The sequence below is a fragment of the Clarias gariepinus genome, chromosome 1 (assembly GCF_024256425.1).
Source record: "Clarias gariepinus isolate MV-2021 ecotype Netherlands chromosome 1, CGAR_prim_01v2, whole genome shotgun sequence".
In the NCBI taxonomy this organism is placed as follows: domain Eukaryota; kingdom Metazoa; phylum Chordata; class Actinopteri; order Siluriformes; family Clariidae; genus Clarias; species Clarias gariepinus.
In genome coordinates this window covers 40,442,969-40,464,033 of record NC_071100.1, presented here as the reverse complement: position 1 = coordinate 40,464,033, position 21,065 = coordinate 40,442,969, and the positions used below count along the sequence as shown (strand labels likewise).

At 40.2% G+C, this 21,065-nt stretch overlaps 1 protein-coding gene across 1 annotated transcript in view; it reads left to right on the top strand.

The window, feature by feature from the left end:
* The window catches only part of ccdc24 (coiled-coil domain containing 24), a 33,548-nt gene extending 17,804 nt beyond the window's left edge, over positions 1 to 15,744 (top strand). The window contains exons 6-9 of the mRNA XM_053495542.1: positions 134 to 188; positions 4,945 to 5,002; positions 15,021 to 15,132; positions 15,249 to 15,744. Of these exons, the coding sequence (XP_053351517.1) occupies positions 134 to 188; positions 4,945 to 5,002; positions 15,021 to 15,132; positions 15,249 to 15,744 (721 nt within the window). The remainder of the gene's footprint in view (positions 1 to 133; positions 189 to 4,944; positions 5,003 to 15,020; positions 15,133 to 15,248) is intronic.
* The last annotated feature ends 5,321 nt before the right edge of the window (positions 15,745 to 21,065 follow it).

The window sequence follows — 21,065 nt, the reverse complement described above, 5'->3', positions numbered from 1 at the left end:
TGTAATAATAATGTCTGTTAATGCTTTAATCATATTTTTGTCAATCCTAACATATAACAGAGAATAATCTAAGTTTTTTTTATGAGTGTGATCTTACTGTTACTTTTAATTGTTTGCTTGTATTGATCAACAGATCTCTTCTTATTGAGGAGTGTGAGGTTCTGAAAAATGACGTTCAGTTCCTGCAGGTAATTTTACTTCAATTCAATTCAATTGAATTTTATTTGTATAACGCTTTTAGCAATTTTCATTGCCGCAAAGCACCTTTACACAATCAAAAGAATTATTTAAGTTTGTATGAAATGTGAATTTGTATGAATCAAAATGGTCAGTTTGTCCCTGGTGAGCAAGCCGAGGGCGACAGTGGCAAGGAAAAACTCCCTGAGATGGTAATAAGAAGAAACCTTGAGAGGAACCAGACTCAACAGGGAACCCATCCTCATTTGGGTGAAACAGAAAGCAGTAAATGATCTGCATTTATACAGTGTGTAGGGTGGGAGGCAGTTCAGCTATAATAGCTGATGTTAATTGATGTTAATATGGAGTCCAGGTAGTTATTGAAGACCCAGGTAGACTTGTAGGAAGTTCCAGTCCTGAACTATCGAACTGTCAAGTCCCCAGAGTAACAGTTGCCAACACCAGTCAAGGCCAGAACCATCTTCTAGGTAGAGAGAATCATCCCCAGACACCGGGCGCATCCCAAAGAGACACACGGGGCATCCATGTGACGAGATCTCCAACCAGAAGCGGGGCACCAGGATGGGTCAGACAGGTCCGGAGGGCAAAGGGAGTCTGGATCAGTGGCAGCTCGGGAACGACATGTGTAGCTCGACAGAGAGAGAGAGAAAGAGTGAAAGGGGGAGACAGGAGGAGAGAGGAAAGAGAAAGAGGGGGAGAAAGAGAAGAAGAGGAGAGATGGCAGTTAGGTATGGTCACAGTCACACAATGTATAATGTGAATGTATATTAACTGTAGAGTGCAAGCAGAGACTCCAGCAGGACTAACTATGACAGCATAACTAAAAGGGAGAGCCAGAAGGAAACACAAACATGAGCGCTTCCTGAGATGTAAAGCAAACAATCACCTCACCGTCAGCAAACCTGAGTGATAAATGAGAGTGAGGAAGACAGCATCCAGACATACCAGTTCACCATAATACTCTACGTCCATGAGTCCCCCAAATCTGATCCTTTACCTATGGCAAATCTATTTATAAAATTGCTTGGCTAAATAAATAGGTTTTTAGCCTGGACTTAAACACTGAGACTGTGTCAGAGTCTCGAACATTATTTGGAAGACTATTCCCTAATTTTGGGGCTTTGTAAGAAAAAGCTCTGCCCCCAGCTGTATTTTTTATAATACGCGGTACTGACAAGCAGCCTGCATTCTTTGATCGAAGTAGGCGTGGCGGATCGTAAGACACTAGCAGTTCGCTCAGGTACTGCGGCGCGAGACCATTTAATGCTTTATATGTCAAGAGAAGTATTTTAAAATCAATGCCAAATTCCACAGGGAGCCAATGCAGTGAAGATAAGATAGGGGTGATGAGCTCATATCTTCTGGTTCTAGTGAGGACTCTCGCTGCTGCATTCTGGACTAGCTGAAGCTTATTTATGCATCTAGCTGAACAACCAGACAGTAAGGCATTACAATAGTCCAACCTAGAGGTGATAAAAGCATGAAATAGTTTTAGCGACAATAAATTTCTTATCCTGGCAATATTTCTGAGGTGAAAGAATGCTATCCTGGTAATATTATCTACATGAGCTTCAAATAAAAGGCTGGAATCTATAATCACACCAAGGTCTTTCACTGTTGCATTTGATGGAACAGAAAGGCCATCTAAAGTTACGGTGTGATCTAAAATTTTACTTCTATGACTAGAACTTCTGTCTTATCCGGATTAAGCAGAAGGAAGCTAATTAGCATCAGGTAAGATTCCCATTCGTTGTTTAGAATCATGTAAATTGTATATTGTAAGTATTATTTACGTTCATGTTGATTAAAATGGCTTGACAATCAGTCAGTCTTTCTTATGCCTGGAACCTAAGCATTGATGCCAGTCATAGCAGAAGTGCTCTAACTACTGAAGCGCTCTGTCATGGCACTTCGCTATAGCTACTGAAGCGCTCTGTCATAGCAGAAGTGTATTTACTACTGAAGCGCTCAGTCATAGCAGAAGTGCTCTAACTACTGAAGCGCTCTGTCATGGCACTTCGCTATAGCTACTGAAGCGCTCAGTCATAGCAGAAGTGTATTTACTACTGAAGCGCTCAGTCATAGCAGAAGTGCTCTAACTACTGAAGCGCTCTGTCATGGCACTTTGCTATAGCTACTGAAGCGCTCAGTCATAGCAGAAGTGTATTTACTACTGAAGCGCTCTGTCATAGCAGAAGTGTATTTACTACTGAAGCGCTCTGTCATAGTAGAAGTGTATTTACTACTGAAGCGCTCTGTCATAGCAGAAGTGTTCTAACTACTGAAGCTCTCTGTCATAGCAGAAGTGTATTTACTACTGAAGCGCTCTGTCATAGCAGAAGTGTATTTACTACTGAAGCGCTCTGTCATAGCAGAAGTGTTCTAACTACTGAAGCTCTCTGTCATAGCAGAAGTGCTATAACTACTGAAGCCTGTTCGGTTACTGTAAGATGAGCTCAGGCTATTTTCAAAACCCTAGAAGAAAAATATAAATCCAGGTCAGACTGTGTTTTCAGGCTTAAAATCCATCTAAAGGTTCTGCGTGGCTGATTGGGGGTTCTAGCCTCTATGTCTTATACCTTTTCTACACCGACCAGTCATAACCACTGTAACCATTAAGGCCAATATTGTGCAGATTCCCCGTGTGCAGCTGGGTAAACTCTAGCCCCTCAGGGCATGACTCCACATGCCCTAAATTCTGGAAGTGTGCCGTGGTGTCTGGGACTAGGATGTTATCAGCAGATCCATTGGATGCTATAGTATGAGTTGGGGTATGGGAACTCCATGAATCTGAGTTGATTTGATTGGATTGAGATTTGGGGAATTTGGAAACTGGACCAACAACCTTAAGCTTTTTGCCTGCTAAGCCCCATACACAGGAAGCTGTGATGCACTAAATCCGATAACATACTTTCTTAGCCAGCGCTGTTTTCTTTTTTTTCTTCTTCAGCAATTTGTGCTACATACAGTAGACTTTTCTGTGAGATCTGGCTGGACAGGCAAGTCTTTGTTCTCACAGGCATAAATGAGCCTTGGGTGCCAAAGATCTTGTCACCAGTTTCCTGCTGATAATCAATGTTATTTAATTTACCTAGAGGTGGTTTGAGTGTTGATTAGTGTATATACTGTAGCCTCTTGGATTCATAATTCATAAATATAAGCTTGGGTTTCACTTCAGTGCTGATGATGGCTATTCATGTGTTTGGCCAGATTCATCAACACAGCTGCACGATCAATAGGAATGTATGAATTGTAAGCAAATGAACTACTTGGTACTAAAATAGTCCCTAGAGCTTGATAGCTAGTCTTTCAAAGCAAAAGTTACAAGCAAGAACTTAAAATGTGCACATCAAACATCAGAAACATACCTGTGTGCCCTGTGAAGCAATGTACTTTATGTCCTGGCCATTATCCATTTACTGACCAAGATCAAAACCACCTTGTCAGTTCAAAGTGTCTGATCTAACACACATGAAATAACCCTAATAACAGTGTAGCACAACTATACAGTGGAGCTAAGGTAGTTGAGAGAACTTTGAAGTTCATAAAAAAAAAAAGCAGAGCATGGGATAAATATGAAGAGCTTAAAATCTTAGTAAAATCTTAGAAGGTCAAGGAGGTTAAAACAAACCAAAAAACCCCCAACAAAAAAGCAGTATATTAATATTATGCAATAGCTCTGTTGAAATCTCTTATTGAGGTTGTCGGGTTTGTTGACAAAATGTTCATAACTACATCTGGAACTAACTTGTCACATGGGCAATCCATGGCAGTCACCATAACTATAAATATGTAAAAACTCTCAAATGATTAATATATTAAGAATTATAATCCATGGCATATTCCTATGGTATACAGTATGTGTCTTTTTATGTCAGTCATAAATATTCTCTACTATTCTGTCTGTTTGTCTCTCTCTCTCTTTCTCTCTTATACACCCACACTTTCTCCAGTTTGTGTTGGCATAGCATTGAACTCAGTTCCAGATGTGGCACTTCCCTCTACTCACAGAAGGGAAAACCATCTATCCGCACATTCCTAGACATGCATCCAGTACTACCCACATAGAATTTAGGGCCTCTATTCTTGCTACCATATGATATAGAATATTAGAACAGCTTTTAATGAGGTACACTTACTATTACTCATCTGTTTGAAAAGTATTTACATTTACTACCCCACAGTCATAGCAACACCAGAAAGAATCCCCTCTTCTAAAAAGTGCACATTTATTTTATATAATTTTCCTCTTTGCTCTTCTTCAAGCAGTGTTTTAGAAGGCTTTTCTCCATACTAGGCAAGCGTACATGGCCATCTGCTGCAACCGCACCGTGAGGAGAAAATTAGCACACACTTAACACAAGCATCAGAACAGCTGTGTCTTACCCACTAGGATACTTAGCTGTTGAATCCATGTCACAGCAATAAGCTCAGAGCACATAAAGAGGGTTTGATGGGCCCTCAGTGCCCCTTCACTGCCAGCTGCTCGATATCACATGTGCTAATGAGAGAGCATGGTCTGTGTCATCTAAAGCAGTATTGTAATACGGATGCTTAAAGTGTAATAACTTCGCAGTTTGGGCTGACCATGATGACCAAAAGGTTTAGCCTTACTTCCATATTCTGTTCTGCAATCAGCTGCCTCATTTATTGGTTTCTGTAAAGGTAAAAACAAAGAATTGCACAGTTTGCTATGCATTCATATGCTTCTGGGGTTTAGTAGGCTCACCAGTGTGTATATTTTAGGAGAGTGTGGAGTTGTCATATCTGAAGCAGAAAAACTCCATGGAGCCCACTTTAACAGGTGAGTGCCAGCTAAAACTATAATCACACCCCAATAATTTTGACTGTATTCATTCACCTAGGGGATGTGAATGCCCTTTCCTGGGAAAGAATCTGGATCAACCACAATTGTAATCACGGTTCTGAAGATAAAAGAAAGAATCAAATTATATTAAATTATATTTAGCTGTTTATATTTAAAATTTTCCAAAGTAGATGATCAGAATGAGGCTTTCATATAGTTTCTAGAGAAAAAGTTTGGTATCAATCCATCTATTTATCCATCCATCCATCCATCCATCCATCCATCCATCCATCCATCCATCCATCCATGCATCCATCATCTAATCAATCCATCCATCATCTATACCATCCATCCATCCATCATTTATGCCATCTTTCCATCCATCCATCATCTATACCATCCATCCATCCATCATTTATACCATCTATCCATCCATCCATCATTTATACCATCCATCCATCATTTATACCATCCATCCATCCATCCATCCATAAACTATTTCATCCATCCATCCATCCATACACACATCCATACCACCCATCCATCTAACCATCCATCATTTATACCATCAATCTACTTATCCATCCATCCATAATCTATACCATCCATTAATATTGTATTTTATTTGTATAGCGCTTTTAACAATTGTCATTGTCGCAAAGCAGCTTTACACAATCAAAAGAACTATTTAAGTCTGTATGGTATGTAAGTGTGCATGGATCAAGAATTACATTTACATTTACATTTAGGCATTTGGCAGACGCTCTTATCCAGAGCGACTTACAAAAAGTGCTTTAAAGTCTACATCATTGGATACATACTTACACTGGGTTAACTAGGTTAATAACTAAGTGCCATTAGTCCAACACAACTGGAAAGAGTTTTTTTTTTTTTTGGGGGGGGGGGGGGTAGTTCAATTACTGGAGAAACAGATGCGTCTTGAGTCGTCGTTTAAAGATAGTCAAAGTCTCAGCTGTACGGACATCTAGGGGAAGTTCATTCCACCACCTAGGTGCCAGAACAGAAAAGAGCCTGGATGAATGCCGCCCTCGATCCCTAAGAGATGGTGGAATGAGGCAAGCAGTGCTGGAGGATCGGCGGGAACGTGGTACAGTGCGTGGTGTGATTAGAGCAGAGAGGTACAGTAAGTGGGTGCTGGGCCATTTTTAGCTTTGTAGGCAAGCATCAGCGTTTTGAATTTAATGCGGGCAGCTACAGGAAACCAGTGCAGGGAGCAGAGGAGTGGGGTGGTGTGGGAAAACTTGGGAAGGTTAAAAATGAGACGTGCTGTTGCATTCTGGATCAGTTGCAGAGGACGAATCGTGGACAGAGGCAGGCCTGCCAGGAGTGAGTTGCAGTAGTCCAGTCTTAAAATAACAAGGGACTGAACAAGCACCTGAGTAGCCTGTGAAGAAAGAAATGGGCGAATTCCTCTGATACTGTAAAGAAGAAATCTTCAAGAGCGAGTAAGGTTAGCGATTTGTGGGGAAAATGACAAATGATTGTCCAGGTGGAATCCAGGTGGAAACCTGAGTGTCAGAGGGAGGAAAGGAGAGAGTAAGTTGGGTGTCATCTGCATAACGATGGTATGAAAATCCATGCGATGATATGACCTTACCAAAAGACCGGGTATAGAGGGAGAACAGAAGAGGACCAAGTACTGAGCCCTGCGGGACACCAGTAGAGAGTCTACGTGGGGCAGATGTAGATCCCCTCCATGTTACCTCATATGACCTATCTTCTAGGTAAGAAGCAATCCATTGCCACACTGTTCCACAAATTCCAAGGCTTGTAAGAATAGATAATAGCTGACAGGTCCAGGAGAACGAGGACAGATGATAGTTTAGCAGATCTAGCAGCATGGAGCTTCTCAGTGACTGACAGAAGGGCAGTCTCTGTAGAATGTGCCACTTTGAATCCAGAAAGGTTGGGATCATTAAGGTTGTTCTGTGAGAGATAAAGAGACATTTGGTTATAAACAGTTCTTTCAAGAATTTTGGAAATAAAAGAGAGAAGTGATACCGGGCGATAATTGTTAACTTCTGATGGGTCCAGGCAGGGTTTCTTGAGGATGGGAATAACCCTTGCCTTCTTAAAAGCAGCAGGAACATGACTAGATGATATGGAATGGTTGATGATGGTTGTAGTGAAGGGAAGGAGGTCTTGCGAGATGGCCTGGAGCATTGTGGAAGGGATTGGGTCGAATAAACAGGTGGTGGGGTTAGATGACGAGATGATCTGCTGAACCTCATCAGATGACAGGTTGGAGAATTCTGCTAAGGGAGGGAAGGGAAGGTCCTGAGGTTCTGCTGTAGGAGTTTGGTTGGGAGCGAAGGACTGGCGGATTGCTGCAATCTTCCCATCATAGAATGTGGCAAAATCATCAGCAGTCAAAGAGGAAGGGGCAGGAGGAGTCGGTGGGTTAAGTAGTGAGGAGAAAATGTTGTGGAGTTTGCCAGGATCATATGCAGAGGCTTCCAGCTTTTCTCTGAAGAAGGTAGTTTTGGCAGAAGTCACGTCATATGAGAATTTGGAGAGAAGAGTCTGGTAAGAGATGAGATCTGCATCAAATTGCGATTTCTTCCATCTTCTCTCTGCAGTTCTTAATTTTCTCCTGTTGTTGCGCAGTACATCAGATAGCCAAGGAGCAGGACAAGATGTCTTCCTTGGTTTAGATGACAGCGGGCAAAGGAGATCTATGGATGAGGAGAGAGAGGAGAGGAAAGTTTCAGTCGCAGTCTCTAGTGGTAAAGAGGAGAAGGAGTCTGGGTCTGGGAGGGATGATAGGGTGCAGGAAGACACAGACGAAGGGGAGACAGAGTGAAGGTTTCTGCGGGTAAAAGAGACATTTTGGTTAGGTTTACATAAAATAGGAAGGGTTATGGTGAAGGATACCAGGTAATGATCAGATTTATGAAGAGGAATAGTAGTGATATCTGTGACTGGGGAAGGGCGGCAAAAAACGAGGTCAAGAGAATTCCCTGCCTTGTGTGCGGGAGGGCAGCTGTTAAGAGTTAAAGAGAAGGAGTTAAGGAGAGGGAGAAGGAAAGGAGATTGGAGTTTGTCAGATGAAAGGTTGAAATCTCCTAGAACAGTGAGAGGAGTGTTAGCAGAAGGAAAAAGACTAAGAAGCATGTCCATTTCATCTAGAAAGTTTCCTAGAGAGCCAGGAGGATGGTAAATAACCAAGATGTGGAGGTTAACTGGAGAGGTTACCTTAACTGCATGAAATTCAAATGATGAAAAACTGAGATGAGACAGGGGGATAGGTGAAAAGGACCATCTCTTGGACAACAGGAGACCCATACCACCACCTCTGCCAGTTTCTCGTGGAGAGTGAGAGAATACATAGGCAGAGGATAGGGCAGCCAGTGTAGCTGAGTTCTGAGGAGATATCCAAATCTCAGTTAGTGCTAGAAAGTCTAAAGAGTAATGGGTAGCTAGGGCTGAGATAAAATCTGCTTTCTTTACAGCAGATTGGCAATTCCAGAGCCCACCTACCACCAGTGCAGGGCAATGTGACAGTACTGGAGGGTAGATGAGGTTTCTGGGAGATTTGTTTCTGTGAGAACTGACAGAGATAGGTTGAAGACACATGCTAGACTGAGGTTATTGTCTATAAAAACTTGTAACTTTTGGTAAACAAGGGTTAGAGTCAGTTCTCTGTGCACTTGCTATCTAGATTCTTGACTAGCTTTATTGCAGGATATGCTTATTAACCGCTGTAGCGGAGACACCTTCAATATATGTAGCTAAGCCCTGCCCACAATTCACACCTTAAGGAAGCCTGAAACTACTCTTGATTAATTACCTGAGAACAAATTGCTTTAGACCTACTTCAAGCACACTGCAATCAACACTACCAAACAGCAAAAACTAGGTACAGTATACAGTAAGAACCAATCGTGTTACAAAAACAGTACAAAAGTTAAAAACCTACCTTACCAGTGGAGAAGAATCCAATTTAGAAATGAGAAGAAGATGAGAAGATTGTCCCTGGTGAACAAGTCGCGGGCGACAGTGGCAAAGGAAAACCCCCTTAGATGGTAATAGGAAAAAATCTTGAGGGGAACCAGACTCAACAGGGAACCCATCCTCATTTGGGTGAAACAGAAAGCAGGCACTGACGATACAGGGTGTTAGGTGGCAGTCAGTTCAGCTATAACAGTTGATGTTAATTGATGTAAATATGGAGTCCAGGTAGTTATTGGAGACAATTGCAATCTTGAACTATCGAAGTCAAGTCAAGTCCACAAAGAAACAGCTGTCAACACCAGCCAAGGCCAGAACCGCCTTATGGTAAAGTGAGACCATCCCCAGACACCAGACGCATTCCAAAGAGACACACAGGGCATCCATGCGACGAGATCTCCAACTTCTCTGAAGTGGGGCACCAGGATGGGTCAGACAGGTCCGGAGGGCAGAGGGAGTCTGGAACACTGGCAGCTAAGAAACTACATGTGTAGCTCGACAGAGAGAGGGAAGAAAGAGAGGGGGAGAGAGAACAGAAGAGGGGAGAGCAGAAGAGGAGACATAACAGTTAGGTATGGTCACAGTCACATAATGTATAATGTGAATGCATATTTAGTGTAGAGTGCAAGCAGAGACTCCGGCAGGACTAACTATAACAGCATAACTAAAAGGGGAGAGCCGGAAGGAAACACAGACATGAGGGCTCCCTGAGATGTAAAGCAAACAATCACCTCACCGTCAACAAACCTGAGTGATAAATGAGAGTGGGGAAGACAGCATCTAAACATACCAGTTTACCATAATACTCTACGTCCATGAGTCCCCTAGATCTGCCCCTTTACCCAAGAAAAATCTGTTTATAAAAATGCTTGATTAAATAAATAGGTTTTAAGCCGTCCAGGACATTGTTAAACGCTGAGACTGTGTCAGAGTCTTGAACATTATTTGGAGACTATTCCATAATTTTGGGTCTTTGTAAGAGAGCCCCCAGCTGTAGTTTTCATAATACGTGGTACTGACAAGCAGCCTGCATCCTTTGATTGAAGTAGGCGTGACGGATCGTAAGACACTAACAGTTCGCTCAGATATTGTGGCGCGAGACCATTTAATGCTTTATATGTCAAGAGTAGTATTTTAAAATCAATGTGAAATTTCACGGGGAGCCATTGAAATGATGATAAGGTAGGTGGGATGTGCTTGTATCTTCTGGTTCTAATGAGAAATCTTGCTGCTGCATTCTGGACTAGCTGAAGCTTGTTTATGCATCTAGTTGAACAACCAGACAGTAAAGCATTACAATAGTCCAACCTAGAGGTGATAAAAGCATGAACTAGTTTTTCTGCATCGTTTAGCGACAGTATATTTCTTATCTTGGCAATATTTCTGAGGTGAAAGAATGCTATCCTGGTAATATTATCTACATGTGCTTCAAATGAAAGGCTGGAATCTATAATCACACTGAGGTCTTTTACTGTTGCACTCGATGGAACAAAAAGGCCATCTAAAGTTACAGTGTGATCTAAAATCTTACTTCTAGCTAAATGCGGTCCTATGACTAGAACTTCTGTCTTATCAGGATTAAGCAGAAGGAAGTTAATTAGAACCCAATCTTTTATGTCCTGCACACATTGCTCAACTTTAGTAAGCTGGTTTTTCTCATCTGGGTTTGCTGAGACATATAACTGTGTGTCATCAGCATAACAATGAAAACTAATACCATGTTTACGGATTATGTTGCCTAGAGGAAGCATGTATAGGGAAAAATACAGAGGGCCTAAAACTTAACCTTGTGGAACACCAAACTCCACTAGAGAGCATGCAAAATAATCACCATTTAAGTCCATAGACTAGAAAATGTAGTAGGAATTAAGGGTACAGCCCTCTCCTGGCTCAGATCCTACTTGACTGATCGGTATCAGTATGTATACATACCGATCAGTCAAGTAGGATCTGACATACTGATACCGATCAGTCAAGTAGGATCTGAGCCAGGAGAGGGCTGTACACTTAATTCCTACTACATTTTTTAATCTGTAAAGAAGAATCCCATGATCAATGGTGTCAAACGCTTTACTAAGATCGAGTAACACAAGCATAGTTACACAACCCTGATCAGAGGCCAATAGGAGGTCATTTACTACTTTAACGAGTGCTGTTTCTGTGCTGTGATGAGGCCTAAATCCTGACTGATACAGTTCATGTATGCTATTTCTATGTAGATATGGGCATAGCTGCCCTGCTACTATCTTTTCGAGAATCTTAAACATAAAGGGGGTTTTTAGATCGGCCTGTAATTGGACAGCTGACAGGGGTCGAGGTTAGGTTTCTTAATAATCGATTTAATAACTGCTAATTTAAGATTTTGGAAAATACCCAATGCTGAGTAAGAAATTTATTATTCTCAACAGGGGTTCTGTTATTGCTGGTACTATCTGTTTAAGAAAATGTGTCGGTACAGGATCTAATATACAGGTTGATGAGTTTGCAAAAGAGATGAGTGAAATTAGTTCATTCTCTTCAAGGGGAGTAAAGTATTCTAGGTTCCGATCTGACATGGCTAGTTTAACATCTGCATAACTTACATTTTTTGGTTTCAAAGTCTCAATTTTATGCCTAATATTTACAATTTTATTATTTAAAAAGTTCATGAAGTCCTCACTATAACACAATGCTTTTGTGGAGATTTCTGCAGTGGACTTATTTCTGGTTAATTTGGCTACGGTATTAAATAAAAATCTAGGGTTATTTTTGTTATTTTCTATAAGAGTGGAGAGATACAGTAAGATGATCTAGCTACACTAAGAGCTTTTCTATAGTTCAGGGTGCTCTCCTTCCATGCTATTTAAAATACTAACAATTTAGTTTGACGCCATTTACGTTCTAATTTCCGAGCGGTCTGTTTTAAATTATGTGTGTGGTCGTTATACCAGGGAGCGAGTTTCTTATCTCTAATAATTTTTCTTTTAACTTTAGCTACATTATCTAATGTATAACAGAACGTCGACTCTAAATATTCAGTCGCCTGATCAAGTTCTGTGGGGTCAGACGGTGATCCAATCAAAGTTGTTAACTTTGGGAGATTACTAGTAAAGCTCTGTGTGGTATTTGATGTGAATATACGTTTAGTACGGTAGCGTGGTGCTGCGCATATATTATCATTATAACACACTTTAATTGAGACAAGATAGTGATCTGATATAACTTCAGACAGTGGAGTTGTAAATAAATGTCCTATGCTTAGATATTATTAAAGAAACATTAAATCTAAAGTGTGACCTGCTTTATGAGTGGGTCTTACTACACACTGATGTACTCCTACTGAGTCTAGTATGGACATAAATGCTCTACACAGAGGGTCTTCTGGATTCTCAAAATGAATATTAAAATCTTCAGCAATTAACCTTTTGTCTACAGAAACGACTAAGTTTGAAAGGAAATCTGCAAATTCACAATGAAATTCAGACTACGGCCCTGGAGGTCTGTAAATGACGATTAGTGGAATCAACTGAGCTGACTTAATATTTGAAGCTACACTTGTTATGTTATTTGTGTCCGTGTTTTTGTATTATAGTCAAATTATTGTTGTGAATACCTGCGAGGCCTCCTCCCCTACCAGTTAACCGAGGTTGGTGTATGTAGCTGTATCCAGGAGGACCAGCTTCATTTAAAGCTAAATACTCGTCCTGTTTAATCCAGGTTTCTGTTAAACAGAGTATATCAAATTCCTGATCCGTGATAATTTCATTAACTATAACTGCTTTAGATGCGAGAGATCTAATATGTAACAGTCCTAGCTTCAGATTAGAGGAGCCGGCTGCGCATTCAGTGTGATCCGAGTTTGTGGTTTCTATGTTAAATAAGTTACTAAAACAGACATTCTGAGTCTTTCTAAATTTGTGATTAGCTCGGGGAACATTCATCCATCTATACCACCCATCCATCCATCCATTCATCCATCCATCCATCCATCCATCCTCCATAAACTATTTCATCCATCCATCTATCCATCCATCCATCCATCCATCCATCCACCCATACCACCCATCCATCCACCCATCAATCTTACCATCCATCATTTATACCATCAATCCACTCATCCATCCATCCATCCCTAATATATACTATCCATCCATCTAGCCATCCATCCATCCATCCACCCATACCACCCATCCATCCACCCATCAATCTTACCATCCATCATTTATACCATCAATCCACTCATCCATCCATCCATCCCTAATATATACTATCCATCTATTCATCCTTCCATCCATCCATCCATCCATCATCCATCCATCCATCCATCATCCATCCATCATCGATCACTCATCCATCCATCCATCCATCCATCCATAAACCTTACCACTTATCCTGTGCATGGTTGCAGGTAATCTGCAGCTTATCTCAAGGAAATTAGACTCAAGGTGAGGTACAGCCTGAATGGGGTAACACACTCACACATCCATTCATACACTATAGACTTTGAGGAAATGCCACTGCACAGCTTTGCTGTATGGGAGGAAACTGGAGTATCTGAAGGAAACCTGGAAACGACTTGCAAACTCTATTACTTAGAATAGGACCAAGATATAAACATGAAGGTAAAATATTCCTATTGAAAAAAAGATGTAAGAACTATTACATAGAACGGCAGAATTGTGTGTTCTGATTTCCGTCTTGGGCATTAGCATTTGTTTAAACGTAGACTTGTTTTAATGTTTTGAGGATTGAATGTTTTTAAGCTATCACACATAAAATTATCCCAGGGTCCCAGCATAAGCAGATAAAGTAAATATCCTATTGGGTTGAACATGATTAAGGAGCACTTTGATGTAAAGCACTGGTTGGATAAAACTGAACAAATGACATACAGACATGCGGACAGATAGATGAAAAGGAAAAATATATTTTTTGTTTGTTTTTTTGTTAACTTTTAATTTTAATATTAAATAGCATGTGTTTATCATGAAATAGTAGTGTGGTAAAATACTTAGAGAGTCACTAGGAAAGACCTTTCATGTAAACCGAAACAATCTGTGGATAATCTGGAGTGCTTTTGCAATGATGTAGCCAAAACCTTAAATGCAAAATGGTCTGGATGTGTAAAGGAGGCATGTAATAATGTTCTGTTGGGTGTAAACCATTAACCAAAAAAGGTTCTGTGAAAAAGCATAATCATCATCATCATCATCATCATTATTATTATTATTATTATTATTATTATCATTATTGCTGTTGTTGTTATTGTTATTATTGTTATACTTGTTGTTTTGAAAACTTTTGTTAAACACTTAATTGCTTAAGAAACCCTTTGTTAAATGAATGTATGAGTAATTACACAATTAAGGTATTAAGAAGTTAATGAACTTATGCAACAACATTAAATTAAAAAAACAGATATTCATTAAAAAAGGAATACAAAGTATTGATTTATTCACAAATCTAATTTAAATTTTATTTATCACATACTGTACATGGCTATGCACGGTATAATATGCAGTGAAATATTTGATCTCCATTTCCTGATTTGGTGTAATTGATGTTAACAACTGCTGTTGATGTGATAGGTCAGAAATCAACAGTAGTTATATGGTGTTAGAAAACACTGTACATTTTAGGCACTTTTGAAACCAAGTTCTTATCCATATCCAGATGTTCAAGGATGAGCTCCTGGATTGGGTTTCGCTACCATCTAGTGGTTTGGTGATGAATTTATTTCAGGTTGCTTCACTCCTCTGAATGGATCAATAGCATACAGAGCACAGACTACACTATTCCTGATTTGAGTGCCTGAAATCAAGCATACTGCCCTTAGCCCTAGCGATCAGTCAGTGTGTCCTGCCTCAATAGCACACTTTTGCCTCTGGAAAAGTTAAGTTCATAAAAATACAGTATGTGCTGGGTCTAAATATTTGCTTTTTTATAACAGCACTAATACAGAAATATGCTTTTTATATTGCAGTCTGTCTGCATTGAAGGGAATGGGGAGGTTTGTGAATAAAGAGATGCACATGTTACTTTTCTAAAGCTTATTTCCTCATAGAGCTGAAAAAGGAACGACGTCTCATCAAGCAAGACTTGGAAACCCTAAATTTGAAGGATGAAGCCACATGCACAGATAAGCCGAAACCTGACGGTGGCCACATTCCCAGAAGGTCTGACTAAAGTTTTCTGTTTCACAAATATTTGCCATTTAACAAATTTTTTTCCAATAAAATATGCTGGTACTTTCTTGGTTTAGATACTGATAAAATCAATAATCATTTTTCAGGGAAATGGAGTTGATTAGTTCAGCGAATGATTCGGACTCAAAGAAGAAGGAGTCAGTCTCACCAGTCTCACCTAGAACTCATTTTCTTCAACCAAAGCCTCCTCTATCTGTAGCACCGTGTGATAAAAGACCTGCCCTGCTGGGAAAAACCAGGCACGCAATGTTTACACAGCTTCCAGGGTCGGCCCCAAATCCTCCAGAGCTTCAGGAACTGGATTTGGAGAACTCTCTTATCCAGCCAATGCAACAAATTACATTTGCTTCTTTAACCACTATACAGAGTGAGAGAAAAACTGCATTTGGAGGATCTGCAACTTGTAGACTTAAAGATGAGACACTGGCACAGCATTTCGGAGCTGCCCCAACATCATTGATACCCACCCCACCGACAGGGCAGAAAGCCCGGAACATGGGGCAGCGGGTGGGCAGACACCTGGCAGTCCGTCAGACAGCTCAGTGCCATCTGACCGCAACAGCTCCACACTCTCTGCAATAAAAGTGCATTATCTCGTAGCTAGGTAGACAGATTATAAACATTACTAACTATATACTATAGTAGGATAGGTTTATTAAAAGACATTTATTTCATTTATTTCATACTGTAAATGCAATGCATTCAAACAGCTCAGTCCACAAAAGGCACACAGACAATTGATCTTTAAAATAAACTTTATTTTACCATTCGGATTTGAACCATTTAAGATACACAGCTGATGCGACTAAGACAATGTTTGATGCAATTTGGCCCTAAGATTCCAAGACATGGTTAGATATGTTTGATAGAAAGTTCTGAGCTCATTTCCATTGTGCTTTATTCTCCCTCCCCGCCCTCACAGTAATTTCACCAGGATGTGACAGTAGTGTACAGTACAGTAGTGGACACAGACCTTCACTTTTTCTTTTTCTTTTTTGCAAAAAAAAAATAATAATAATACTGGAAAGTGGTTTGGGTTGTAACATATGGTGCTATTAAACGTCATCAAGGTGAAATTGTAAAGTACTGGAACAACACAAAAATGCAACATGATGCATTCAGTTCACAAATAAATTGTCTCTTTACAACAGTAAGCAGCTGGATAAAAAGAAAAAAATCACAGTTTTAGTCATGCTATACTGTCGTTGTCCAAATAAGATAAAAAAAAAAAAATGACTTTAGCTATATTTAGAGTGAAAATGAATAACACACAGATGAGCAGCTCAGGCATTTAAACCTGGAGTACATAATGGTATAACATGTTACAATACCGCTATAGGGAGATTTTGCAGTGACTCTGCAACTTTAGGGCTTGTGATCTTTTGTTTAAATCAGCAACACAAAACAACCAGAGAATATTTTGTAATAAAATGACTCATTTTCGGAGCTTCACATGAGGTGGTGAAAACCCGTCACAGTGGCTGAATTATTGCAAAGATCGAGTTGTGGCTGTATATGTGATTTTTCTTCTTAAATGCAAAATGTAAATGTTACGGTGCTTTCTCACTAGGCACGACTGTGTTATACAATGCCGGAAATAAACACGGAAATATCCATAGATACAGTAGGCCTGAGCATGGTACACTCATCCGTACCCAGGCACCATGCAGACTGTTCACATTACTCAAACGTACCAGACTTTGGGGTCAAGTCTACTCAGATGTGGGCCTGAGACCGCAGTGTGAAAGCACCATTAATTTTGCCTCTGCTATCATCCTGTTCTTGAAGTTTAATGCATGCAATGGTAAAACAATCAGTCTACTCAAAGATATGCTTCCTTATACAATTAACATCAACTGTAGATAAACTGGGTAGTTAGTTACTGTATGTGCAACAAGAAAAAGGATTAGGGCCTGAATATATAACCATATATGCATAGACCTCCCAGCCATAACATTGACATTGATTATTAATTAGAAACCAGTAAACTGGTCACAGCGTTATTTGTTCCCAGGGCTCATTTATGCCCGCAGGGACCAAAGGCCAGTCTATCTGGTCTGATCCCTGAAAAGCCACAACTCGCTAAGAAAAGTCAATGCTGGGCACAATAGAAAGGCACCAGAATAATCCAGTGCACGAGAAACAGCCCAAGACCTCTGACCTGACCTCCAACCTCAATCAAGCACCCATGGGATGCACCGGACAAACAAGTGCAATCCAAGGAGACCCCAACCCACAACCCAAAGTCCTCATGGCCAACAGCTCTGTGCCAGACACCACAGCACACTCCGAGAGGCCCTGCGTAGTCTTGCTCTGAGGGGCCTGAACACAATATTGGGCACATTGTTTGTGTTGTAATGCTATGGCTGATTGGTGTATATGGTAGACATTTATCTAGATACACAAAATACAGAGTGGCACAAAAATCTAACCCCATAGGCATTTTATCTTGTTATTTCACCAACACTAGGAAATCGAATAGAGCCAGACCTGACACCAGTTGATGCTTATTTTTTGGGTCATCTTAAATCAAGAACATTAAATGAGAAAATCATCTCTGCATATAACGTACGTTCTGAGCAACATTCGTGTATTCAGATGTGCCGCAAAGTCAGAGGCCATAAATTAAAAAATTTGCTGTAACTTACTCATCATCATCCATCCCGCTTTATCCTGTATACAAGGCAGGGTACAACCTGGATAAGGTGCCGATGCATCGCAGGGCACACACACTCACTATGGGAAATTTGGGAACGCCAATTAGCCTAACTTGCCATGCCTTTGGACTGTGGGAGGAAACCCACCAAGCACGGACGAACATGCAAACTCCATGCACAGAGACCTTGAGGCGGGAATAGAACCAAGACCCTGGAGGCACAAGGAAAGAGTGCTAACCACTAAGCCACTGGGCCGCCTCATTTGCTGTGATTTACACATTGAAATAAATTTATGTTTATGGATGCACACCTTTGGGCCACTCTGTAGTCTTTGTAGCAGGGGTCTACCCTATTTGTATATAGTACACAAAAATTGCTTTTCAGGGTTTTCCCAGATCCCCCCACACACTTGTAGGCTATCAGCTTGCCAAACTAAATTTATTATTAATATTAGCAAGCTGCTGTTAAGATTTTTATTTTTTTTTTTTTTTTTATTATTCCTCCCTATTGTACTAGTAATTCTCTGTCCTAATCTACACACTCATTTTTCTTCACCCTTTCCTAAACCAAATAAGAACTCTTCTATCAAACATGTCTATGGAAAGAGTTTGGCATGCACATTCAGTTGGACCAGGGTGTGTATAGAGTCACAGATTGCTATAATACTGCATGCTTTGGGGAAGGTGTTTCAGGCAGAATGTACACTATAGTAGAGGAATAACCCTTTAAACCTGTTTTTGTACTGCGGAAAAGAGGTGAATAACTTTTCTTATTTAAGCACTGTGAAAATCCTTCCTCTGTGCTTCAAGTTTCAGTCCAGAGTGTTAGTTTGGCAACATTTTTGATATCAGCTGGTTTAAGGAGATAAAATAAACAGTGTGACTTCATACAGATACAAAAAGAAAAGAAAAAAGAGAGATACAATTTTAAGATAACACAGTTTTAGTACTATAAAAATAAAACAAAAGCGACTCTCTTAAAAAGGTAAACTCTTTCTGTTAAATGACCGCATGGCTAGTTACACGCGACCACTATTTTTCTGCACTACGGAAAGACTTACTAGTGAAAGATTTTCACTACAGAGAGCGTCGAATACACAGAAACGCCGGCTAATAAAACTAAATCCGAACCAAAATAGCTACAGTACAATTTGTTCCCCGATTTGATAAAATAATAAAAAAAAAAATTGCATACACGCCAATCTAGTTATTGAATTATCATTTTTCAAAATCACTTTGAAAATAAAACAGTTCAGGACCAGGGTGTGTTTGCATCCGAGCGAGTCTCGTCATCGCTAGCATAGAAATAAAAATGAACTGAATTTTACACACTAAGAAAACATTCATTTTAGAGGAGGAGGTTCAGAACAGCAAGGCAAATGTTAAAAAAAAAAAAACAGTAAGCACAGTTTGCCGGCATCGTGGGAAGATGTCTGTCACATATCAACACTGTGCTTTCATATTATGCAATTTTAGAAACCATTCCTGGTATGGGGAGGCTGGTATGTTCTAATGAATTTTTTCATATCATAAAAATTGGTGAAAATTTTAATCATGGCCTGTTACCAGACGTCTGTTAGATGTTCAGCCTGACTGAGTGTCTCTTTTAAGTATCATGAATGTTGTAGTCACTTCCATGGCTTTAAAGTTAGAGATTTTTTGGAACAATGCTGTTGAATCTTGCCAATTTTATATATACACATCTTTGAATGGGGGTCAGAGTGAGCAAAACTGACTCTACTCTGGGATGAAAGGGATGCCAATACTTTCTCTACTGTCGATCAAAGAGTACTTTTTTCCCAGATGTGACGGAAGAGCTGAAGTTATGCCCCGTCACACTCCGACAGAAACCATGTTCCAAGTTCCTACTGCGCCCTAAGAATATCGAAGAACGCAGCGGGAACGGGGTAAAAATCGGAAAATGTTTATTCTACTTCCAAGACATGTTACTGAGTTACTGATCAGAAGGTCGGTGGTTCGAGCTCCACCTCTGCCAGGTTGCCACTTTTTGGGTGCTTGAGCAAGGCCCTTAACCCTGTCTGCTCCAGGGGCGCCGAGTAATGGCTCATCCTACGATCTAATTAGCTGGAATATAGGAAGAATAATATTATATGTAATGAATAAAGTCTGAACGTAATAATTAAGTGCTCACCAGGTCCAATGAGATCGAAATGTATTACTCCATCCCATCAGATCGCACCGCTCTCTTACTCACTCACTATGTGTCATTGCATCCGGCAGGTTTATATAAATATGGTGACAGTGAAGTTTTTCATCACAAAGTGATTATGTGAGAAATTATATCCAGTATTTATCTTATACAGTACCATGGTCATAGTACAAGCCTGAAGAGGTTGTTATTGAGAACTCCATCAATGACATCCTAATGACGACTCAGTCAGAATGCCATCCAATCTCAAAATGCTGTCATTACTAAGTACTTATTTAGTTCTTCCGGGGTCTGGCTTCGACCACATCCTCACCAGTCTTTTGATGAATGTGTGTGTTCCTGCCATGCCTGCATTCCTGCCAAGTTCTTCCTGCGTTCACCCATTTGTCGTAGGACGTAGTGGGAACGTGGCTCAGTGTGAGAAAGGGAAAACTGGGGAGCGGTGAGGAATTGGAAATGTTCTAGCTGAGAAGAAGAAAGATTAAAGGTGGATGTCTGGAAGAGGATGTGGTAAAGAAACCTTTGACATTTTGAGCATGTGAAAGCAGCAGGTTTTCTTTAAACCGTTTGACTGAATTCATTGCAGTGACGAGGTTTCATTCTGTGCTTATTATTTCTGTAAAAATTACTCGCATCAAGGATTTACACTGTGCTTTGCCCAAATGAGTGTCTGATACCTCCTACCTCCAGCCATTTCTTAAAAAAAAAAAATTATTGCTGTTTCAAAAAAAAAAGAAAAGAAAAAACTACAGAATAGAATAAAACAGAACATAATAAAAAGGACTCAAATGCCAAATAGGACCCAGTGATGTACTGTTACAAGATTTAAAAAAAAAGAAGAAACACCACCTCATCAATTGCATCATGAAATGCACTTATAGCAGCTACTTATTGCTAGACCACTGCCTTCCTCTGGCACTGTCTGGCAATACCCCTAACATATATAAGTGGCCAACATCCTGCTAACAATGAGAATGTGGGTCACTGTGACACTAAAAGACAGGCCTTGGGACTGGAATGACTATAAAGTGACAATTCCAGCAAACAGCTCAAGACCTGACAATGCTACGTCTCATT